At 41.5% G+C, this 25,346-nt stretch overlaps 1 protein-coding gene across 6 annotated transcripts in view; it reads left to right on the forward strand.

Moving 5' to 3' along the window:
• The window catches only part of MTSS1 (MTSS I-BAR domain containing 1), a 128,659-nt gene that overhangs the window by 91,378 nt on the left and 11,935 nt on the right, over positions 1-25,346 (forward strand). For 4 of the 6 annotated variants that reach the window (XM_075141174.1, XM_075141172.1, XM_075141169.1 and 1 more), the window contains exons 4-10: positions 1,513-1,597; positions 2,846-2,937; positions 4,652-4,726; positions 15,802-15,959; positions 17,228-17,335; positions 18,262-18,359; positions 20,362-20,572. In XM_075141174.1, the coding sequence (XP_074997275.1) occupies positions 1,513-1,597; positions 2,846-2,937; positions 4,652-4,726; positions 15,802-15,959; positions 17,228-17,335; positions 18,262-18,359; positions 20,362-20,572 (827 nt within the window). The remainder of the gene's footprint in view (positions 1-1,512; positions 1,598-2,845; positions 2,938-4,651; positions 4,727-15,801; positions 15,960-17,227; positions 17,336-18,261; positions 18,360-20,361; positions 20,573-25,346) is intronic. The other 2 variants (XM_075141173.1, XM_075141171.1) reach the window with 1 other exon arrangement.

Here is a 25,346-nt window from a genome sequence, read left to right on the forward strand (position 1 = left end):
CTCCAAAGAAAAATGTCCATGATTTGGGACAGAGATCTACTTTCTGTTGTGGACATTGTCCGCTTCCTCCAGCTGCTTTCTCTCTGTTACGCCTTTCCCCATCTTCTGTATTGCTTTTAGAGTTCCCAGAGTCTATTGCAGTTTGTGCAAGCGCAGCATTGCCAGAAGAGATGGGTCTGGGTCCAGGCTGGAGTCCATATGCTTTTCCCAGCTACCCGTATGCAGCGAGGCTACAGCTCTTCAGTGTTACCGAATAATATTATTTCAAAAGCTCCTTATAAAAACATGAGTAATTGGGCAAGTGACAAAGGACTTTTCTGTTTATCTTTTTGAACAATGGAAAATACCAAATAGCCACAATTTGTTCCAGTTATTTAGTGTCTTTGTTCCACAGCCATTTCATGGGCACAGGATTTAATTCTGCAAGAATGCAGGAAGATGGCGACTTGGTTTTGTGCTTAAAAAATAAATATAATGATTAAAATTTTCAAGTTTCTTTACTAGGAAAATATTTTTTACTTGCACAATACCATTTTTAAAGCCTAAGGAAGATATTTTACTGCATATTACAAGTCTAAGGTTATTTTAATAATCAAATGAGACTTTTAAGTAGATGCTGATATCTTTGCTATTCCAGAGAATACTACAGTTTGGAAAAGCTTTGTACAAAGGTTGATGTTTGTACCCTGAGAATAGTAGTTTTGGCTTGCAAATAGGAACTAAGCAATTATCAAAACTAACACTAACCAAAACGAAGATTATATTGAAATTTAATAGGCTGATCAAAGTTGGTAATGCTGATTAAAGTGGGAAATGGAGGAATGTGTGCTTTTAAAAGGGAAAACTTCGGAGGTGTAACACTTGCAAAAAATTATTCTTGCTGTCATGCAGTTGACAGAAACTGACATGAGCGTATAGAGGAAATAGTGCCACCTTCTGGCAATGTAATGAAAATATATGCGTGATCTGAGATCGCAGGTACGTGTGATGCACTGATGGTATGTGTCAGTGATGTATGAGGCAATATGTAGGATTAGCTACATATTCTGGAGGTGCAAAATCCTTTTGAGGCATTGGGTCTAAAGAATCTAGATATGGGAAAATTGGATCGAATCCCCTAGGTTTCTTTCCTAAATGTGGAAATAAACTGTACGTAGATGCCTACCTGCTTGCCAGCTTTGCTTCTTGTCTTTTGCCATCTCAAATCCTTCTCTTTTAACTATTCTACCAAGAAGTTTGGCGTCATGGCACACAAAGTTGCTGGGAAGAACTGTGTTTTAATTATGTTTAATTGTTCAGTTCTGGTCTCTGGATGAACAAGAATTCATCTCTTCCCAAGGTGGTAGGTATCCCTGAGGCCTGCCCATTAATAGCCTGGTTGATTCTGCAGTGATTCTGAATCTGCTTTACAGTTGCTGTGGAAGACTTGGCACCTGCCTTCTGGTTGGCATGCCTACACCACAGGCAGGAATCTCATCAGGGGTCTCACCTGCCTTGTGTTTTGTTTTTCAGGTGGTACCAGAGAGATTGGGTCTGCTCTCACCAGGATGTGTATGAGGCACAGAAGTATAGAGTCCAAACTCCGGCAGTTCTCAAGGTGAGTGGCTCTGTACCTGGCCCGGAGCTCGAGGTTCATCTTTCGTTTGCTACTGGGGAACACCTAAAGCTGTTCACCAGCATTGGCTTTCCAGCTGATCTCTGACCATGTCACTGAGAACAGCACTTGTTTTCTTCCCTGCAGCACACTAGGTGTGTGAACATGCAGAGTTTCACTGCATGTTCTGGGGACTGGGCTTGTCACCTCAAATCACTCTAAATGCTGCAAATTCCCGCTGTCGGTTCCTGTTGCTTGATGCTGAGCAGGCGGCTGCTGATGTGACCGACCTGTCTTTGTTGCAGGACTTTAAGCTTTGTCACTAAGTTTTAAAGCAGCAGCAAGTGTTGTGCTGCTTCCTCAGCTTCCTGGAGAGCCCAAATAGCTTGCGGCCAAGAGAGAAACTTTCAGCAAACAAGTATGGAAAAGGCAAATTCTCTCATCTCCTTTTTGCAGTTAAAGTTAGACTGTAGAGGTAATGGGAGAGGATAAACTCATGTGTAAGCTGCGCTATACATAAACAACCTCCTTCTCTAGTGAGTAGTAGTTTGCACATGTGCCTTTTTTAACCAGGCTTAAAAGTTATACTTGGCCTGAGGTGAACCACCATTTGCTTGATGACCTGGGATGTTTTTTCCCTTTTAAAATAAAGATATTTGTGAAATTGGCTGTGAGGAGACAACTTTAGTCTCTAGTTACCCCAGAGTTAGCTATTTAAATGATTTGATCCCAATCTCATTAGTTAGTGAAGCATTACTAGTGCTGTATTGTGGACTCCACTGGTGAGAGGTGAGGCACATCGATGGGCAGGATGTTGTTCGCCTGTACAACTTCTCTGTCTTCTCGTGCATATACATGTGTTATTTAAGTTTATAATCTTCATGGCTGCATGAACCTTTCCGGTTTCCGGAGTATCCATTTAAACTGCTCTTTGTGTGACAGATGAGCAGGATCTAACTGTTTACATTGGCCCTGCTGCGGGTCACTCCTGTGGTTTACGCTCTGTTCCTCACTGTCCTGAACTTCTGCGCAGTAATTCTGGTTATCTTGTGATGTGGATTTTTTTTTGATCCAGTCCTTTCTTTTGCTTTCACCAGCGTAAACATTTTTATGTTCTGATATTTACATTGTGACACTGGTAGCTGTCGCAGCAAAAAGTAAAAATACTCCAATATTGACCTTGGCTCTCTATATAAGAATAGGGGCATCTGCAGGATTTGATTGCTCTTTGTGTTTTTTCAACAAAATTAGTGCTTTAATTGACTGTCTGATAAACCCACTTCAAGAACAGATGGAAGAGTGGAAGAAAGTGGCCAATCAACTGGATAAAGACCATGCAAAAGGTAGTTACAGAGGAAGAATTCTTTAATAGGAGTAAGATTGTAATATCAGCTTTTCTTCCTCTTTTCATGTTTCTACTGGGGAACTGAATGACACGCTTAAATATGTATAGCAACTTTTCTCTTCTAAAACACTCCTCTCCCAAAGTGCCTAACAAATTTTTAACTCTTGCATATGCATTTTGAAGGTTTAATTTGCAGGACCCCAAGGGATGGGTTGTTTTCTAGACTGGTAAGCAGTGACTAGTTTTAACTCTGTTAACCCACAGTTAGATAACTATGACCTCCAATAGTGCTGAGGATTGGGGATGCCGCATCTATCCCTGCAAAGCCCTGGGGTGTAGTTAAAAGCTAACTGTAAGATCATGTTGTGTCTCAGACATAGCGTCCTCCAGGGAACGCACGGCCCTGTAAAACATTCAGCATCGTTATTTTATATCTGATGTGATACAGGAATGTGCACCTGGGGAATAGGAAAGCTGTGTTGTTGGACATGGGATGCTCAGAGCTTCAGTGTTGATGATGGCTCCAGAGGCTTTCCTGGGGGAATGAGCAGGAGGCAGCAAAGTTTGGCTTTGCAAAACTTGTATCGGGGTGATGGCCCCTCTAGCATGGGTGCTGAAAGCAGGTTGCAATTCACCACTGACCCTTGAAAATTGAAGACTTCTGCTATGTCTGAAAGAAGCAGCATCACATAATCTATTTTGGGGAGGGTGAGAACAAGGAGTGTGCTTAGCCTCCAAAAGAGGATTTGCTTCTTGCCCCACTATTACTGTGGTTAAATAGAAGCAGCTAAATCAGCAGCTCTTGAAAAAATTTCTCCTTGTGCTGCTGAGAGTGTTAAGCAGGTAGTGAGCAGGAGGGAGGAATCACCTGGGTTCCTGCAGGTAGGAGTGACCCTGGCCAAAGTGGCAGCGAGATTTAGGGTTTAGTGGGTAGACTTGGGTGTTGGGGGTGCAACTGGCCCCGGTACAGTACCTGTGTTCGCCACCAACCTGCTTCTGTTTTTCCATCTATAGAAGAGTAATAATATTGACCTCCTTTGTTAAAGTGTATGTGTATATGTACATACATGCATACATGCCTTTTATCTTTTTTTTTTTTTTTGAAGTATCAGTTTTCATATCTGGTACCTTTAGTGTGCCTGGACTAGAGGTGGAATATTTTGTTCTGGGATTTTAATTCTCCTGGGATTTGCAGCTCATCTGGAAATGAGGACAACTGCAGTGTGCTTCACTTCATCAGAAAGAGCTGGCAATGTGACCCTTCCTTGGGCAAAGTTTTAGCACCCTCTCCCTCTGCCTGACTCTCATGCTGGAGAGGGATCACAGGATATTCTCTGCCTTGCCATTTCTGGATACTTGTTTTTGAACACAGATGTTTCGAGAAACCTGTCATCTCTGTTTTCCATTCCTGAGAGTGGATGAGTCTCTAAAATGAAAAGCCCTCTAATTTTGTACTGTTTTCTCAGTTGTTATTTCTATAAAGGCTTTGTTTATTTGGGAAAGATTTTGGTATGTGAATGTGCTCACACCCTAAAATGTTATATTAAGCCAAGTGTATAGGCACTACAAAATGAGAGTTCTAAGTTGCTTTGATTAATAGTAGCTGTCCTCTTAAAATTTGTAGTCTAATGTTTTTAAACATAGCCTTTTCTGTGAAAAACATTCATTTTGACTTCGAGTATGTTGATAATAGAGACTGTGTGTTTTTTTAGAATACAAAAAAGCCCGCCAAGAGATAAAAAAGAAATCGTCTGACACACTGAAGCTACAGAAGAAAGCAAAGAAAGGTAACTTGCTTCATACTTGTACTGTTAAAAACCTTTTGTGCTGTGCTCATTGATAAAGATTGAACAGTGGTAGGACTTTCTATTTTAATAATTCAGTCCCCTGTAATGTATTGCTGGTAGGTACATGAACACCAGGGTACAATTACTATGTGTCATGTAAATCATATTCTGAAGCTGCTGTCTAATGTTCTTATACAAAAGCCTTAAAACTGTTTGTACAAAGTCAATCATGTTTTAAAATAGAGTGCTTTCTGCTAACTTATTCCTGTTAGGAACGTTGACACTGTAACATGACTTGTGCAGATACCTGTAAAATTTTCTAGAATCTTTTGGAATAATATTAAAAAAAAGCCATTATGTAAATGTTCTGTAACTATTAACATTTCTCACTGTTCTCCCTTTCTACCACCTTTCTTCTTTTTTTTTTAACAGCCTGTAATCTCCTAAACCTTACATTATTCCTCAGAGTGTGAGAAGGTGGCATGGGTTGTTGTCAGGGGTAGGGCACTTGGCAACCACAGAAAACTAAAGATGAGTAAGAAAAGAAAGGGAGTTCTCCACAAAGGCAATCTGTCTTTTTTAGCAGCTGAATCTTCTGCTCCTGTTGCTCTCCCACCACCATCTTGTCACAGGAGTTTCATCATCATGTTAATGGAAACGTGCATCACTGATAGCAGCAGCATTGCCATCACTAAGGGTTTTACTTGGCCAAGTGCAAACCCCAACAAGCTCTGGAAAAATTATATGGAGCTTGTACAGAAGCAGACTTTCTGGTTTCCTTTCCTGGCGCTGGGCTCTTCCCAGCCGGGTAGGAAATGTGCTTTGAGCAGCTCTCAGCCTGCAGGTTGCAACTTGTGCTTCCCCTCAGCCTGAAAATTGTGAGCCCAGGGACAAGCAAAATGAATGCTGGGGCAGGGAGTTTCTTGAACTTTTTAAATTGTGTAAGTGTTATCCAGCACAGGTGAGCTGTCTCTAACTGTCCTTCCTAATAGGTGAGTCAATAATTACGCTGGTAGAAAGCCACATGATTAGAAAACTGCTCTTGAATTTTAGCTGACTTTAGGTGAGGGATGAGGGAGGGGGAGATGGAAGCCAGCAAGAGGGAGCTTAGCTCAGTAGGCTCTGTGTGTCTGTCTGTCCATGGAAAAGTTTAGTGTTTTAAATCAGAACGGTCATCTTTAGGGAGACACGATTTTTTGTGATAAGATTTTATTTTTGGGTATGTGCGTAAACATGTTTCACATTTTGTGTGACGAATTGTCTGACTTTAGACCAACAGCTTTAAAGAGTCTGTGATACTCCCTCCATTTCTTTTCCTTTCTTCACCCCTTTTCTGTTCTCATCACTTCGTGTCCCCGTATGATACAAACAACCCCTCAGTGCATGGTAGGTCAGAGCTGAGAAAAGCATGTCCGTGATCTGGGAAGAAGGAACCATTTTTTTAACCTGTTTCTATGAATTGACAGCTATCTGGCTCCATCTCCCTTTTATCCTGCTTCTGAGTATTGAATAAATCAATCTGCAATCTTGGAGGAGGAGACAGCATTTCCTGTAAGGTGGGAAGAGGAGAGAGAAGCACTTAAAGCCTTCTGGAAAACAACCCCACTGTTCTCATACTGCAGATGCCACCGTAGGTGTCTGTCAGCAGTGGTTAAAGCAAGTGGACTTTCTCCTTGGATTTTCTGCATTCTGATCTCCCTCCCCAAATGTGTGCCATATCTAGTGACGAGGGTCAGCACACTGGTGTCTTGTCCTCCTTCAGGATTAAACATCTTTGAGCGGGGAGTGGAACAGGCCTCATTTTGCAATCATTTTTATAGCAGCCATGCTATGATTGAAAACTTTTTTTTTTTAATGTCATTCCCTTGATTAATTTTGCTGTTATGACATGCTTTTGGAGTTGTCAATGAACCTGCTGTATTTCCCTGAGAACTGCTGTCACACACATGGTGTTTGGGTCCAGAGCACAAACCCAATAGATCTGAGGTGGGTTTAAAGCAGGTCGCAGAGGGACACGTATGGGCAAGGTGGAAGCGATGAAGGCTCACAGGTAGCCGGTACAGGGGAAGGGAGGAGCTGCGATACTTTTGAGGAGCTGGGAGTTGTTCTCACGGCCCCTGGGGAGAAGAGGTGCAGTGAGGTGCTGAGGCTCATACGGATGTGAGAATGAATGCCCAAAGCTGCTGGCCCTGTGGGTTCCCAGCACGAGTGGGTGGAAGGTGGGAAGAAGTTCACCCTGTCTTCTTGCAAGTTATTGACAGCACTTAAATATAGAAGAAAAAAAAAGTAGCAGATGCTTTTTCCCCTCTTTGCTTTTTTGATCCTTACCTTGAAGGAATAAAGCATTGGTCTGAGTGCAATGTCAAATGTTGTTACGAAAACTTTTTTGTATGTACCCACCTTGACAGATCTGTTTAATGTGCTATGTGGTGAAGTATGTTGCTCTTGCTGTCACTGAGGGATAAAAAAATCAAGAAGGGGTTTATTTATAAAATGATAAGCTGCGGAAGTGATTCTGCTTTAGGTCACAAATGACGTTTGAACTACAGGCAGGGAAACTCTTGGGTGAAAGTGTCCTGGCAGGCATGTGGCTGAGTGCATGAATGTCTTATCGTGTCTTCAACTCTCCTGTTTCCCTGTTGCTCAGACTTACTTTTTTTGTTCTGTTCTTCCTCAAGCAGGACCTGTCACTTTGATTTTTCTGTAAAGTTACTGACTCACCTATGGGAACTCTAAACCAACCAATTCATTCCCTTCCTAGCACTTGTAAGAATATTTTTGAATTAACCTTATGACCATCTGTGGGCAAGTGAGATGTTTGCTGAATTCTGGATTTGCTTAAATACTGTGCATGCTATTAAAAACGTCCTTCAAGCTTTTTCTGCTGTGACTGGATGGGAAAGTGGTTTTATTTGGGCAGCTTCAGATCTAGGAACTCAGATATAACCCTCTACTTTTCTCATTCACGTCATGGCAGTGTTGTCTCTCTCCCTGCCGCATGAGGCTGCAAAGGCTCCCTCTCGTAGCCGACGGCTGCAGCATGCATAGCAGCTCCTTGCTCCTTGCCTGCATCCCAAGGACGTTTGGGAGAAAGGGCCATGGGCTGCGTGGCTTGTCCTGGCAGGAGCGCTAAAGGTTGGGCACCCCACCTTAGCGCTAAGGGGCTGGGTACGTTGGGGTTTGCCTGTTCTCTGGCTTGTGCACGGTCTGTTTGTTCTGGTTCCATGCGGCCAAGTTGAAAGTTCAGGCCGAGCATTTAAGATGCCACTTATTAGAAATTATGTTTGCAGAGTAGGTGTGTTAATTGCAATAAAGGTGTTTCCAAAGCTTGAAGTGACAGGGAGAACACCAAGCTTTCCAAACAAAACAAAAAGGTGTTAGGGGTCCTTTTTGGAAGTTTGCTAGAGTGTATCTGGTAAAATGACAAGTCTGTGTGTAAATGAAGGTCTTCTATTTCAAAAGAACTTACAGGGATAGTTTTCTTTCTTTTTGTTGTCTTTGACTATAAAAAAAAAAAAATCCTCATGAAGTCTAAATATATGTAGTCTAAATAGGATCCTGATGCACCTCCCAGATCCATGCAGTCCCCGGGGGTGTCATGGTGATCTTCAAGGTGCATCCTTTTCCTTACGCCCTCGTTCCCAGGGGGAACAGGCCCATAGGGCGTGTTGCCCACCCCAGCGTTGAAACTCAGTTCTTGTCTGAACAGCTGAAGCTGCATAGTGTGTGGAACTGCATACATCTTCTAAATTGCTCTTTGTTTTCAGACAAACATTGGACATCAGAAGTCAGCCCAGCTAACCTGAGTCAGCAGAATAATTATGCATGTATTTAAAATAAATGCCATGTTTAGGTTTCTGCTGAGTCAAGGCCTCATAAGTGGATCCGTAGCTGCTAGAAGCTGTTGATGCTATATTGAATTCAGAGGAGAGACAGCAGCTGTGGCTCTGCATGTAACCATTTTGGAAGGTTAACAAAATGCATGATTCTTAGTTTAAAAGAAAAGCATCCAGTGACTAACTTAAAAGATAACTGAACGTTTATGTAAAATCTGGAGTGCATGTTGACTTTATTTTCTATTTTTCAGCTTGGCTATTAATGATTAACTAGATAGGTTTCCCTTTTGCCTATAACCTGACTGCTAGGTTTCATTTTCAGGTTCTTCATGTGACACTGTGTGTGAGCTTTGAGGAAAATGTTTGAATCCAAGCAGATTTGTGAAAGGGAGTTGTATGTAACGCTCCCAATAATATAACGTGTTAATGTGAAAACTGAGTTTTATTTCTAAGCCATTCGTAGAAGTTTCTGCAGAGTGCCCTCAACATTCAGTACAACATTTCATCTTGTGTCCCATCAACATTGAGTATCCAAACTCACAACTTCTACTTTTGAGTATGCAACAGTTTTGGAAAGTATTCTTACTTTTAATGAAGTTGAGAGAGTAGAACATGATTATTAATTTACTGTAATACAGCTAAAAGTGCTTTTTCTTCCCCTCCTCCTGGTTAGCAAAGATGACCTGTTTGTGTTTTAGAGCCTAGCAGCTGTTTTTGTGTTACGCTCTGGTCTTTGAAACTGTAATGTTGTTATACTCCTCTCAAGGATGATTGCGGAAACCCCGTGACTCTTAACTGAAAAACATAAAGCTCTTCAACATAATTATAACTGAAGAACATCTCAGTTCTTAAAGCAAATGCTGACCTTCTCATTCAAGTACTTTGCACTCTTTCTGTACTTGGCACTTGCCCTGTTTGGAGTGGCAGGTTGGGGAGGGAGGACCCCTGGCCAGACCCTTTCTCCACCAGGAGATAGCCTTATTCCTCCAAATTGATCAAGTGTGGCATGATGACTGAAGTGAGAGCCGGGACTCACTGTGGAATCAGTATGATACAGCTCATAAGGAGGGAACCTATGAGCAAATTATCCTTATCTGTTGCAGGGAAAAAGTCCTGTGTGGATGAGGCCATGGTGCCTGTGGGGTTTTTTTTGGTGGTTTTTTCTACCCCCCACCCCTGCAAGCTTATAATATAAGCTCCACTTTATAAAAATTCAGTGAAGACACGTTGCAAAATCAGTGACCGCAGATATTTCTTTGATTTATTTTCAGTCCTTGAGTTTTGAGTGCCTCTTGATAGTTCCCCTCTTTTTGACAGCAAGCCAGGTTTATTGCAAAATTTTATATATAAAGTTTTTTAATTAAAATACACATATCATGGTTAATCTTTTTGATGTTCTTCCACATTGCATCAGCAATTAGTTTTTCATTTAATTAACAATCTATTAATGTAATTGCAATAGAGAACATCAAAAAGTGCTGTGGTTACTAATGCAGCACCTGCCTAGAGTTTTGCAAGTTCGAGTTCCCTGTGCCCTGCGAAGGGATCAGCTTTGTGCCACTTCATCAGCTTGACCGGAGTTTGACAGATGTTCGTGTTGTGCACTTTCTCTGAAGCACGGGTTAACATGTTCTCACCTAGGAATCTGCAAGATAAACAAAGTTCCTGAACTGGTTTAAGTCTCTTAAAATAAAACTGTATGGTAAATAACCAGGAGTTTAATTTGCAACAGCTCATCAGGAAGCAAAGCTAATGCGTTTGTCTTTATCAGCAATGGAAGAAGTCAAAATAGTCTAGTCCAAACTGCTCACTCTCTTGTCTTGGCGCTGATGATAATGTCTAAACTCTAGGAATGCTGGAATACCAGTTTGACTTTTTTTATTTTCCTTTCTGTGTCAATTTTGTGTCCTGCAATTTCTCACCATGCGCACCTGCCTGACAGCTGAGGCTCTGGGTAAGTCTGTGCCATGCTGTAACCCTGGTGGCTGGTTTATTGTAGCCCTTGCTGTGGCCTCTTTATGGTGTCTGGTCTCCACTAACTGCCTAGACTTTAATTTCTAATGAAACTAAAATATCGCCTAATCTTAATGAACAAACCATCTTTTGATTTATTTTCTTTTGGCATTTAATTGGAACACTGTAAAAGGAGAAAATGAGTATTGTAGATAAACCACTGGTTTATTTTAGAAAAGGATTAACATGGACTGGTAAATCATGTCACAGTTGGGAGAGAAGTTAAATGGAATAGACACGTCATCAAGGTGATGTTCAGATAATTGAATATCTTATTGTTAATATGACTTTTAAAGTCTAGAGCTTAAAGTCCTTAGTGTTGGTCTCTGTAAACCTGTGATCCAAGTCCCCCTTTTTTCTGAAGATCGCATGCACCTTTCTTAAGTGATAGATAAGAAATCACTATATTTAACTTCATCTTGGGGAAGGGGTGGAAATCAGCATCACAGTTGTCTCTTCTGCTGCCTGATCACATCTCAAATCTGTTTAAACTGGAGTGCTGTTTCAGTTGTATTGCAAATTTAAAGTAGCTGCCTTGAGATCTTCTTGTGAATGAAACGTGGTGTTTCTGAATTTGAGAGAAATAATCATACCTCTACTTGTAGGTGTAATGATGTGGGTGTTGCCCTTTGGAGAAGCCTGGATTGATTAGATCGGGAGACTGGCAACCGAGGTGCCTCAGCTAGGCTCCTGGAGCTGGCCACTGTGGTGCCTGCTGCTTGTCCCCTTTTTTGAAACCACACTTTTTGTTTTTCCTGGTTTGTAATTCAATCTGGAATTTTCCTTCAGTAACTTGGAACTTTTCTTTTACGGGCCAACTTAGCACTTTTGAACATTAGCAGCTAATTCAGATCTCGAGTAGCCACCAGAAAGACTCAGTTTTGGTTACTGAAGGGGTCTGAAGTTAACCCAGGCAGTGAGGTTTTCCACCTTTCCATAAACGGTGGCAGAATTCTTCCGTTCTCAGCCTAGATCCATATTAGTTTATTTGTTGGCTTTACTGTGCAGGACTTAGAGGGGTTATTCATCCTGGCAGCTGAAGCAGGTATGGTCTTGTAAAGAAGGTGATTTGGGAACGAATGACTTGGAGCCTGCTTTGGTTTGTACGAGGAGAGGTGTACTCAGCATTGTCTCATACAGTGTAAATTCTGCCACTCTGTAAAGTCTGTAAAGTGGCCAATATTGAATGTCCAAGTTCTGTGCAGACACCTAAAACAGTGCAAGGGAGCACTCTTTAAGTGAGAATGTGGAAAATAGTAATTTCACCAATATTTGCTGCATTACTTTGTCAATAGCAGTATTAACTTCAGCAGTCAGACTTGCACTGAGAGCATTTAAAAATCATTGTTCTGCTTTGCTGTTGCTGACAGCTTTGCTAGTTTAAGTTGTCTTATAAAATATAGGCATGAAATTGGGTTGAAAATTAGATTTACCTTTTTCCTTCTCACTAATACATTTCCTTTACTGAAGTTGTTTTCGAACAATGGCTATTTAAGAAGCTTTCAGCCAGGATTCACACAGAACACTGTAAAACTGAGGTTTTAATGCATGTCCATTCTTTAAAGCTCTTGCATGTCATGGTAAAAGCACCTTCTCTGAAGGTAACATATTAAGACTGTCCTTGGAGTAGCGGTGGATTCATGTTAATATTGATGAGAAGCAGTTCAGCTCTCTGCAGGTCATTAGCTGTCCCTTGCCCATGTCAAGCTGCAAGTCCTTGGGCTGTTGGAGCGTGGTGCTGTTGGAGAAGTCAGTCCACAGCTTCTGGTCTTGCATTTCTGCTCCTCTGCAACACCAAAGCTCCACTTTGAGAAAGGCTGGATTTGAATTTCTCCTCGGTTTTCAGATTGTTGACTCGTTCAACCGGCATCCAACGGACGTGCAACCGGACGTGCTCTGCAGAACCATCCCTATATCACGCGTATGTCTGGCTGGTTGCAGACCAGAGACCTGTGACTACAATTGATGCTTTTGACCATTGCCAATGCTGATTGCTTTGGTGGGTCATTCAAACCTGTCGCAGCTGGGGTAGGAGTGTCCTTCCAGGTGCACTTTTACAGCTGCTCCATGATGAGACGCTTCTGGAACTGTTTTCTGTCATTACGATAGTTGTGTTGGTTCGGAAATGTTTCTTTAGGGTAACCTAAAGGCCAGAGAATGCAGGCTGGAGAGAATAATCAATTGCTGATGTTCCTTATGAAAGTGTGCCTCATCTCCACAGCAAAAATAGTGCAATCAGTTGTCAGGGATGCCATAGACAAGTGACCTTCCCCTCATAATTCAAAGGGGAAAAGAACTGCATTGCTCTCCAATGGTCAATGTTCCCTTCTGAGATAAGTAGTGGATTCAAACTAGTGGACACCCAAGGTGGGTGAGGAGCAGAGGTGATCAGCAGTTAGCTCTCACATCCTCGGTGTCCTCTGGGTGTAGGAGTGCTGTCGAGGGGCTCTGCTCTGCTCAGCGAAGGAAAATAGTTAAATTGGGCAGAGATCTCATCCCTCAAATTCCTGAGCTGTCTGAGTGCCATGGGAGGCAGCTGGCAATTCAGGGAGTGGGAAGAGTTATGCCTGATTTCAAAAGACTTGCTAGATTGATGTCTGCATTATGGAGCTTTCAAAGGATGTTAATAAAGCTTTCCTGCTCCTAAAAGATGTGTGGCAAGGAGACATCAGGAGAGAGCTGTATTGATGCCATGTAAACATCTGACTTCAGAGCCTCATCTAAATGATTCAGCTAAGTTTGTTTCCTGCTCTGAATTATAACCCGGACAGCTTGTGTGTTTTCACTGACTACATAGGTGCCCAAGAGCCATAGCATAAAAATGGGTCCGTGAAAGTAGCGGTGAGGAGCTGGTATGTCTGTTAATGTCCTGACTCACTTAAAGGAATAAAATGGAAACTTCGTAGAGGTACAGAGGATGTTGGAGAATGATGCAGTTTTACAAACGCTTTTGCCAAAGGGTTACAATACACAGCTTGAACATTATCCTGATAACTTTGTTGAAATGAGAGAGTCACACAGCTGTAAACGAGGTTTATTTTTGCCCCCTGTTTTGGGTGCTCTTACTGCTCTGGTCCAAGACGTGGTGCTCTGTGAGGTCCGTGTAAATTACCAAAATTCACTATAATTGAACCCACTTTATCAATGGAGTTCAGTTGCTTTCTAAGTGTGTGTCTTCTCACTGCATAGGTAAATGCATTTAACAGGGATTTACTGCGTTAAGTGCATGATGATACAGTGGCGCAGCTGAACGTTTACAGCAGTTCTCCAGAGCTGAACTAATGAGTGTGTGTTTTAGTTTGCAACTAATACGTTTTGCATTTGGTACATCCATGCTAGTGAGCCAGTATCTAGGTTTAAACAATGTGAGATTCTTTCACCTGTTCTAATTTCCAAGCAGCTCTCAAAATAAGGGGTCTGAGCAATAATGAAAGTTTTGGTTTCATAAAGAATTTGAAAGAACAATTCCAGAGAAGTATAACGTGTTTAACCGCTGCATCTGATAGCAAAGGAGAGTATGGGGAAGGGCCTGAAATGTACAGAATGGTCTTCAAGCAGAAGGGCCCAGTTTGTCTCCTAAGGATGACAGACAAGAAGGGGCAGGACCTTCAGGGAGTTATCCAAAACTCTTCTATAACTTGTTTCTGTCAGATGCTAATTTTGAGAGAGGAAGCAGGTGACTGCAACTTCAGAGTCAGTTACTTTTTAAGGTATTTACTTCCAAAACAGTTTTATGACAACATTGCACTGGTCAGCCTCATCTAGAGGATCAGACACTGGGTGCTCTGCTGACAGTTTGGTACTCAGGTGGCCTTGGCAGTGGCCGTGCCTGTGCTGCACTGCACATGATTGTTCGAGGATGCATCTCAGAGCTCTGCTTGTGGGTATCTGTGCAGTTTTATCTGGATTATGTCTGACTCTGTACAGAGGAGATTTGGATATATCCAGTCTGTAATGCCACTAAGCCAGCGTGATTCTCTTTGCTTCCATCCCTGCTCTCTTTCCAGCGGCTCTGGCTGTGTATCAGTGGAGGGGAGCTGATGACTTCACCTCACTCTGGAGTACTAAAGAAACACATATGATAATAAGGCAAAGGTTTTCCTTTGTAACCCTGACCTTCAGTCATCTGCATTGTGTACTACACACATCAAGAGACTTTTTTTTTTTTCCTCTTGCTCATAGATCTAAATCCTCCATGCAGAAAGGTTATTGTCCATAAAAATTGATTTTGGGTAGCTGCTTGTAACTCACCCACCATTTTTCAACGTTATCTTCCTGGTATTTAGCAACAGTGGCATGGATATGTACCTGGATACTTAACTTGCATGTGATGGTGTTTCTGGGAGATTTGAGACAAATTTACACAACAGAGGTTCTTTAAAATATTTAGGGGTGTAAGCTGCATGAAAACATCTTGCAACTGTAATATTGTTGGCTCAGTAATACTATGGCTAAGCAGCAGCTCTTTATTCCTAGAGGAATAAATTTTTGGCATGAGCAGAGTAAGCAGTTGGTGCAGAATAGGATACTTAACTGTCACAGAAAGTTTTGGTATTATGAGTTGACTATAATTAACACAGTGAAGCTTTTTGATTGCAAAACATTGGATTTTTTTATTTCCATAGACAAATACTGGACATTAATATGTATTTGAGATGTTGGTAGGTTTTTTTTTGTTTGGACTTCAGAACAAAGAAAGCTGTTTTAGCAGTTGCTTGTGTAGAGTCCTTGAATTCAGTGGTCCAATGATCAGTAACATGTCCTTTATACCATCTCATATAGGAGATTCATTCACTCGTTTAGTGACTCCACGAAGTTGTCATTAGGACCTTGCTAACACAAAAGTAGGAAGGAGGGGGGATATACCTGGGGTTAGTGATTAATACTCTCCCAGTTAGCAAGATGTTGATTTTCAGCAAGGATGATTTGAAGGGTTTCTACAGCTACCACTTTGAGAAAGTCCTTACGTGAAATGCTGTCTTTGGCTTGTTGAAACCTTTTGAATTGAGCTGGATTTCTATTCTATGCAAAAGGGGAAAAAACCAAATACTATGAAATGCTTGACTTAATTGGGAAAAAAGCCCTTACTAATTTGAATTAAGGGAAAATGCTGGTTGAGACTTGAATTGCAAAAGCACAATCCGGTAGCAGTGCTGGCTGAAAATAAGGTCTTCTGTGGAAATCCAGTTTTGACAAAATGTACTCTTGATTGTTTCCTGCATACAGGACGGGGTGACATTCAGCCCCAGTTGGATAGCGCTTTACAAGATGTCAATGATAAGTACCTGCTGCTTGAAGAAACCGAGAAGCAAGCTGTCAGAAAAGCTCTGATCGAGGAGCGCGGTCGATTCTGTACTTTCATCTCGATGCTGCGGCCCGTGATAGTAAGAGCTCTCCGTTTTAAGTTGGTACAATTCACAAATTAGATAAGTGCCCAAAAGCCTCTTAAAAGAGTAGCTCGTTATGTCTTAGGAATGGATTTCTAGAGCCAAAATTCAACTTGCATCTCTGCCTAGGAAGTGGCGGGAGTTGGGACCTTTTTTGTAGGCATTTGGAGTAATTCAGTGACCAAAGACACTGAATGCTTTCAAGATGACTAATGGGGAAACAATGGGCACAAAGACTTAAGTAGGCTTGAGTTCCCTCTGCATACTGACCTGAGACATTGCTAATGCAGTTTTTTCCACTGCTTTTTTTCTTAACATCACATTTTAATATAAATCTTCCTTACTCCTACTCCAGTGCTAGGACTGATGAATGTTTCAAGACCTCCCCTGTGTATATAATGACATTATCTGACAGATTGCAGGCTGCTTCCATGCAGTTTTCTGGCAGCTCTTTTCCTCCTACATGACAGCTTTTTCAGTTCATTGAAAAGGTTTGAGTATATTTTCATCATCTCAGGTTGTCTGAAGCCCAGCGATGAATTATTTGTGGCTGTGTGCAAGCATGATGCACTTCTGAAGGGTCTCCAGTGTACTTTGAAAATGTTCCCAATGCTTGTTTACAAAGAGCATCAGTCTCAATAGAAAACCATGGTTAGAGGAGTAGGGAGGTGATGGCTGAGCCGGAGGAGGTGAATTCCAGACTCTGAGGACCTGGGTGAAATTACCGTGGTAGCTAAGGGATTACTATGGTAACTTAGAGTGCAGGAATCATCTGAGTTAGCTGTTGATGTAGTTTAAGCCAGAATGAATCATAGATGTATTAATGCTCTGTACCTGTATAGTGCCTTTATCTCAAAGTTTCCAAAAACTAGCAACAAGTATGAGTTTAACGCCTGTTTACGTTCAAGGTTAAAATCCTTAGGGCACGTTAGTGAGTATACATAGAAGAGTTAAATCTTTTCCAAATGGACCGAAAATTACACTCTTCTTCTGAAGATGTCACAAAAAGAAGACTGAGACTTATTTATCTTGATGAGAAGATTTCTGGGCCTCAGAACTTAGAGCAATCTTAAAGTAGTTATAAAACTCTAAATTAATATTTTCAACCTTCTTTCATAAGAAGTGATTGCTTAATGGGCAGAGAAAAAGCAGCTCTGCTGGCCATTCCCACAGTCATCAGCAAAAATAAAAAGGTCATGTATTGTGTTATGGGTCTGATTTTCAAAACCAAGGCTGTGACTAGCCTTGCTCTTTTGTCTTTTCAGGAAGAAGAAATATCAATGCTAGGAGAAATAACCCATTTACAAACCATATCAGATGACCTGAAAAGTCTCACTATGGATCCACACAAATTGCCATCTTCAAGTGAACAGGTTAGCTCTTGTTACCTGGAAGACACTTTTATTTGTAGCTTGTACCGGTTTTCCTTTGTGTTACAAGGAATATTGACTACTAGCATTTAGTGGCTTAATGTTACGTTTTGTAGATGCTTCACTGCAGCAAGGTCATTTTTAACTTAAGCAATTTAAAAAAATTGATTTTGAAGTACCAGCTGTGTGCTTCTGAAGTATTTAGTGAGACCAGTGTGAAGTGTAGCAGTAACACTTTGAAGTATATGAAGATGCCCAATTTCTTCCGAGAGTACATGAGGAATGAGTGTCATCTCCTTGCCCTACATTTGAGCATCTCTGTCTTTATGTGGCCGCAAGATTGCTGGGATTAGATAGCTTGATGGAGTCTAACATTTGAGCATTTTTCCGTGCTGTCCTTAAAATGCATAGGAAAACATGTATCATTAAATGACTCCAAATAGGACCGTTTTCTCCAACCCTGCTGTGTGAACTCAGTTTTCTTGTCTTACCTTAATCACCTTATCATTGACCTAGAAATGTAAAGGAGGGAAGCTCTGCTGTGGTTGAATATTGGATCTTTGATTAATTTTTTAGAATGCAACAGTTTTTGAACTCTAAAGCTGTAATAGTTTTTTAAGGGAAAAAAAAACAACAACAAAACAGCTTACAGCATGCATAAAATAAATCTCCAATTTTCCATTCAGATCTGAGCTTTCCTTCTGCAATAGCAGCCCTAGTGTTGAAGTATGGTAGTTCCTGGAAAGCAAGGATGAAGCTGACTCTCCTGTGTAATATACACAGTGTAATTCTGGAAGAGAACTGAGACTGAGTCAATTGGCACTGAAAGTTTGTAGTGGTGACGAATGTTGTATGACAAGCAGATGCTTTCTGTTAACAGAGGAAAAAAATTTTCCACGTCCTTGATGCTATTGATTATCTTTCATCAGGTAATTTTAGATTTGAAAGGTTCTGATTACAGCTGGTCTTATCAGACTCCTCCATCCTCTCCCAGTACTACCATGTCCAGAAAATCTAGTGTTTGCAGGTAAGTAGACTGGTAATATTTGATTTTAACCTGTTTGGGGGCAAAGGGAGGCAAGTTCAGACTGTGGTATGGATTTGTATGCATACTTAAATCTTAAATAACAACTCTTAATGAAATCAATCCCTCATGGTTTTTCTCCGTTTAAGTGTGTGACTGGGAATATTAAAAAGGATGGGCATGACTGAACAACGTTTAAACTCAAGACAACTTGAAGATGCTTTTGATTCAGTTCTCTTGAATCTATTTCAGATCAAAGAGCAGACTGTATTGATCTAAGCTCTGAGATTGTTCTTTCATAATTTCCTTTTCTGTTTTTCATGTGATGACTTTTTAGATTATTCTAAGTAGCTGTTACTAATCAGTAAGTTAAACTGTTTGAAAAGGAAAAACATCCTTGGCAATTGCCCTATCAGTCTGGTAGATGGAAATGCTTTTTTGATACAAGATTTTTGACTGTTTAATGCTGTCTAATGCTGTCCTGAAATATGCTGAAACACTGGATTCTGTCTATGCTTTCTCCATAAAAACTGTTTTCTCTCATAAAACAGTTTATTAGCATGTTGTCCCCATACCCTGGTGTCTACATTTACTCTTTCCTTTTACTGAAAAGGAAGATACCTTATTGTGTATTCTGCTCAACACCTTTTTAGCTGCTCTCGAATGATTACCTTTTAGTTTGCTTTATGAATAATGTACTACAGGTTCCCTGTGTATGAGCAAAGTTACCTATAGCATGCCAGAGCAAGTGAACATGACTTCTTCTATGTACCTACTTGTCTCTGCATGCAGATATATATAAAAAAACTTCAGTACTTTTATATATATATGTGAAAACATGCATATTTAGAGCAATGAGCACAGGCTTAAAGATGCAATATCCTGAAACTGTAAAAGAAAATGGCAAAAAAAAAAATAATCCATCATCTGTTCCTAATCAACCTCATCTTCTTGTGCGGTAAAACCTGTATGGCAACAGACTGTTGTGTGTGAGTAAAATGAGGCAGAGCCTCTTCCCCTGCTCCAAGCCGACTTGTACATCTTGTGTGTTACACGGAATTTGTGAGCAGGAGGTGCAGTCCTCACCCATATATCCTTTAGAGCCTTCCCTTCAGCTAGTCAGTGGGCTCCTGCCAACGAAGGTAGGATTGATGCATCCTGCTAGTCCTGCTCAGCCACCCCCTCAGCAAACTCGAAAGGCTCCCACATTGCAGCTGGCATGTCGTTGCTGTCATTCATGGATACTGGAGATTAAAAATTAATTTCTTTGTTTGAAAAATCAGGGTTTTTTTCATGGATATTAATTGGGGGGTTTAATTCTCTGATCATCTTTCTTACTAACTGAAGCTACATACCTAGATGCTTGACTTCACTCAATATGTAGTCACGTGCTTTTTTTTCTGGGAGAAAGCCTTCATGTGAGCGAAACTTGTCCCAGGTACTCTGAAGCATGAGGTTTTGGTGATGGTTTCAAAAGTCTCACACGTTGGCCTGCGGACTGACTGCAAGGGCATGCCTTCAGGCAGACTTTTAGGTGAACTGTGATGCCTTTGGACCCCCTGCTAGGGATCCCACTGAAAATTTGGGCCGTGGTGCAAGAGCAACAAGGTGTAAGTCAGGAATAGGAGAGAGCCATCAGCAGACATTTTTTGTGAAGGTGCTGTGCAAATGCTATAGAGGGCATGTAGCGATCCCTTTGTCCCTAACCTGACTTTGAACTTTGAGTGGTTACAGAATTTGATCATTTGAGTGAAATTCAAGGTAAAATGCCATTTTCTCTCTGGTCGCAAGGGATACTGCAGCTGCTTACAGTTCTTTACTGATATATATGTGCATATATATATATTTAAATTTAATTTGTCAACATTTTTTCTTTTCCGGTTTATGCTGCCTGTTGCTAGAGACATGTGGAATGTTAATTGTACTGTATATGGGTCTCTCCCCACCCCGCCCTTGTGTCTTTTCCTTTCCCCTTTCCTTTCTTTGTTCCTTTTGTCTCTCACAGCAGTCTGAACAGCGTTAACAGTAGTGATTCCCGGTCCAGTGGCTCGCACTCGCACTCACCTAGTTCACACTATCGCTATCGCAGCTCCAATCTGCCTCAGCAGGCACCCATGAGGCTGTCCAGTGTGTCCTCCCATGATTCTGGATTCATGTCCCAGGATGCTTTCCAGTCCAAATCGCCATCCCCCATGCCACCAGAAGCACCTAACCAGGTACGTGGAAGCATGAGAACAAAAACCTGAGCGTGAGCTGGACTCTGTAACTTGGCTCACTTTTCACAAAAAGGATCTGGTGTGATTTTGGGGTACTTGGAGTTAGGTTAAACACTCAGGGTAAGGTTTGTCTCACTGCATTTCATTCATCTAAAAGTTGGGCCTCTAGCTGGAGTGATTTATACTGCTTTTGCAGTTAGCACTGAAGAAAGGTATGAGTCGCTCTCAGGGGATTTGGTTTTCACTCTGGCCCTGGAGGCAGCCTAGATGCCTAACTTTCAGATGCATACAGACGAGAAGAGCAAGAAGTCCCACCTTACAGGAGGGAATAATATTCACTTTACCCACTGAGGTTACCAGTTAATATCCTGCACAGATTGCAAGTTGTTAGTATCTGGTGGCTGTTTACTGTTTAATCACCAAATATCAGTGCCAGAACAGCCTTCTGACAGCCTTAGTATTGATACTGGTGGCTTTGGCATCAGAGAGACGACTTTTATTCCTCCCCTGCAAAGGACCTGCAAAAATCAAAATGCCGTTAGCAGTATCATATGAAATTGGTTTTGCTGGTTTTTATGACATCCCTTTCTGTGGATAGGCTTGCTCTTTTTGACTTTCAATTGAGCACCTTGCAGAAATAAGGTTTCTACATGAAAATGAGAGGTATTTTTAATTCTTTATGGAACTCATAAGAAATGAGTGTTTGTGTAGTCATATATGATAATGTCCTGAACCCAATCAAACTAAGAGGATTTCACTATAAATATAAGCAAAACTTTTCCTTTTGGTCTGCAGAAGGAAGTTGCTGCTCCATTGGCTCATGGCATCATTCCTATAAATGGAATGGCCACCTGCAGGCAGAGGTTTGCGTGCCTCCATGGGCATGTATCTTCCAGCAACTGAATTCTCCTTTCTGTTTTGGGCTTTTTTTAACAAATTACACGGCAACTGCAGTAGTTTTTAAACAAGAGTGAACTGCCATCTCACATTATAAATCCCATCGTAAATCTTAGTTACAAACTGAGGTGGACCTAATATCCTTCTGTTGAGTATCACTCATTTTTGATACACCCTGAGCTCACTGGAGAAGATTGTGCTTTAGTTTAATAAATGTCGTTGCACTCCTTCTCATGTGTTGGGGAGTACATGGTTTTGTAGGCATGATAACTTTAATCCTCACAGTCAGCAAGCAGCCAACAATTTCAGTGTTAGCGATTGCCATGTGTCACCTGCACATTTAAGTTACTCCTAGGCCACCTTCGACAGCACACAGACCCTTGCTTTTTGCAGAACATTTAGTTAGTAGCACCTTTAGTGAAATTTTTAGGGTATCATCCAAAACAACACTGGTTCATTTAGGCTTGGAACATGTTATCAAGGGAAGCTCAACAGTTTTTTAATATATTTACCTCTTCCATTTTAATAGAAATGCTTTGTTTTCAAATGAATACATCATCTGCACTGTCCCCAGTCTGGACACATCAGCATTTTTTTATAGCTGACATCCTGAGGAACTTTGTGCACACTAATAAAATGAATGTTTTGTTTAGATTGGCTATGGCTAACCTAAGTGAAATGCAAAAAAGTAAATGAGCAATAATAAAGTAAACTGGAATAGTAACAAGGTAAGGAAGTTGACTTTTAAGATACGTACATCAGTTATACATGCTAGCATCATCTTTGGTTTTCATAATATCCACTGCACCTGCATAGAAGGGCGGTAATCTACATGATGATGCTATATTTGCAGATGAGGATGTAACTTTGCAATTGCCCTTAGCATGAAAGAAACCCAACACCTCTCTTTGCAAGTTCCTCTCTTAAGCAGGGGAGAGAACTTAGGCCGGTATCAGCTGGCAGGACATCCTGAAAGTTGATGGGAGTCATGCTGATTTACACCAGCTAAGTTCATATGCTTTCACTTCATTTTAGAAATTGTCCATAAAGTTGCAAACTGATCCAAGCATCACTTGAGCTATTCATGAGCTGTAGAAGGCTGCAGCAGTGTGGCGTTGACTTGACAAGTGTAGTGTGTTGGTATAACAAATAGATATGTGCTCTGTATGTCTCTAGTTCTGTATACCTTTATACGGAGGAAAAGGTAACAGATCATTGCCTGGCTGCTTCATCTTTGCTTAAGTGTCTTGCTTTGTATGTTCAGCACTAAGTAAAATGTGTGTGTTGTGCTGACAGATAATTGTGATCGTGAGCTTACTGAGAAGCTGTTCAATTTACAGCATTATTTCATGTTGTGTGTCTCTAACCAACTCACAGATCTTCCTTGTGGTATTGTGCTTTTGAGGCTTGGTGGTGGGTGGGGAGGAGCAGCGATATCAGCTGCTGACTGTTTCGAAAACACTGATGTCATTGTTTCTAGTAGTGACGCTGAGAAAGCAGAAAAGCAAGCTCTGGAATCAACAAAGAAATTAAAAGTTGTATATCTTTGCGCAGGTGGACACTTTGCTGATGTTTGCTAGCTACATCTGTGGCATCTACTGGCAGCAGTAGTTTTGAAGGCAACAAAGCCCATTTCCTTTTAATAATGGATTTAAAAAAAAAAAAGTAGAAGGGGCCACATAAAATTCCCGTATTATGGGAAGACTATATGAGCTATGTGAAGCTTTTATGCTCTCACCTACATTTTAGACAAGCGTCACTGAAAATTAAACTGAATTTATTCAAAAACACAGATAGGGGAGAGGGGGAAATCTCAAACAAGGATTAAGTAGAGCTTTAAACAAGATACAGACTATACCAGAGGAGAGATGACTGGCAAAATGAAAACTGCTCTTCAGCCTAGAGTTCTGAGTAGTAAGTCTTTACAGTTATCACACTCTGCGTAGAAGATAGGAAGAAAAGCGATCATAAAACCAGCCTCTGCCCTTACACTGGTTTAGTACGATCTCTTTTCTGCAGCGTTGCTGTTAACATCACTGGGAGTAAAAGCGTTAGCCCATATCAGATAACTGTACATGTGTCGTGGTTTAACCCCGGCCAGCAACTCAGCCCCACACAGCCACTCGCTCACTCCCCTCCGGTGGGATGGGGGAGAGAATCGGAAGGGTAAAAGTGAGAAAACTCGTGGGCTGAGATAAAGACAGTTCAATAGGGAAAGCAAAAGCCATGCATGCAAGCAAAGAACAAGGAATTAATTCACTCCTTCCCATCGGCAGGCAGGTGTTCAGCCATCTCCAGGAAAGCAGGGCTCCATCACATGTAACGGTTACTTGGGAAGACAAACGCCATCACTCCAAACATCCCCCCCTTCCTTCTTCTTCCCCCAGCTTTACCTGCTGAGCATGACGTCATAAGGTGTGGAATATCCCTTTGGTCAGTTGGGGTCAGCTGTCCCAGCCGTGTCCCCTCCCAGCTTCTTGTGCACCCCCAGCCTCCTCGCTGGTGGGGTGGGGTGAGAGGCAGAAAAGGCCTTGGCTCTGTGTAAGCCCTGCTCAGCAGTAACGAAAACATCCCTGTGTTATCAACACTGTTTGCAGCACAAATCCAAAACATAGCCCCATACCAGCTACTGTGAAGAAAATTAACTCTACCCCAGCCAAAACCAACACAACATGTGGAAAGGTCACTTTATGCTTTAATCTTAATTAAGCAAGTGCTTTTGGGTATAGCTGCACAGCTGAAAAGCATCACAGGTCTCTTTCTGGAGCGGAACAGTTTCTCCAAATGCCAGATTTGAGGTCAGCCCTGGCCAGCGTTGCCCACGGCATGTGCTGACAGCACGCAAAGCCCTTCTGACAGACCTGCTGCTGGCAGCACAGAGTAGCTCTTGGATGAACATCCAACAAGGCTGATGCCGTTAAACCTACACTTTGCCCTATGTAGTAGACAAAGGCCTGAGAGTATCTGTGGTGAAGTAGTATGGTTGTAATACAGTTATGTTTCATTTAGGGGGTGATAATAGAAAGATCCACTGGACTTGGAGTGAACACGCACAGGGGAAGCGATTATACAGTTGGATTTTAGAGGCTGCTTATGACTTGGTGGGGGTGAAAGCAAGGGGAGAGAAAGAGAAAGAAGCAGATGAAGAAAAAAAAATCTGCTGATGTGCTGCCAAACAGCAGAGGACTAAGTCTTTATTGTTAGAATATTCTGGAAATCACTTTCCCTAAACAGTGAAGTAGAGGGAAACTAGATATGAACTTGCTTCCACAGGTGCAAATTAGCAAGCTGGAAAGATTCTGCTTTTGAGGAGACTCCATTGCTTGAAATAGCTTCAAGTTAGACTAGGGGAAGCGCATTGTTAAAACTGTTCAATTTTCCATGTAAATTAAGAAATGCTCCAAAATTAGACCTTAAAAAACCCCCAACAAACAACTGAAATGTATCTGTCAGTTATCACCAGGTGTTTTTCTCCTAAATTTCCTTTTCAAATTAAGTTTCCCAAGGGTTTGTCCCTGACTAGAAAAAAGGGGTCAGTAGAGCCATGTTCCTGGAAGTGAGACAAATTGAGGAGGTGACCTTGGGTCACTATCCAAAGCTTTTTGAAAGGTAACTGGGGAGTCTTCAGCTGACTGCAGAGGGACATTGGACCATGCCTTTCATTAGGATTTGGTCTCCTGGGAAAACCTTGCCCAGGAAGCCCTGTCTAGTAGTTGAGGAACGGAAGGCGTTAAGAAAGCAATACCATATTTGAATGGAAAACGTATTAAACAAAGGATGTAAGTAATCCAAGATAACTGCGGTCCTTTTATAGGTTAGTAGGACAACAGATGGAAAATAAAATCCTACAGCCCAACAGCCCAATATGCAGCCTTTT

This window comes from Calonectris borealis, chromosome 2, assembly GCF_964195595.1.
Source record: "Calonectris borealis chromosome 2, bCalBor7.hap1.2, whole genome shotgun sequence".
Lineage (NCBI taxonomy): Eukaryota > Metazoa > Chordata > Aves > Procellariiformes > Procellariidae > Calonectris > Calonectris borealis.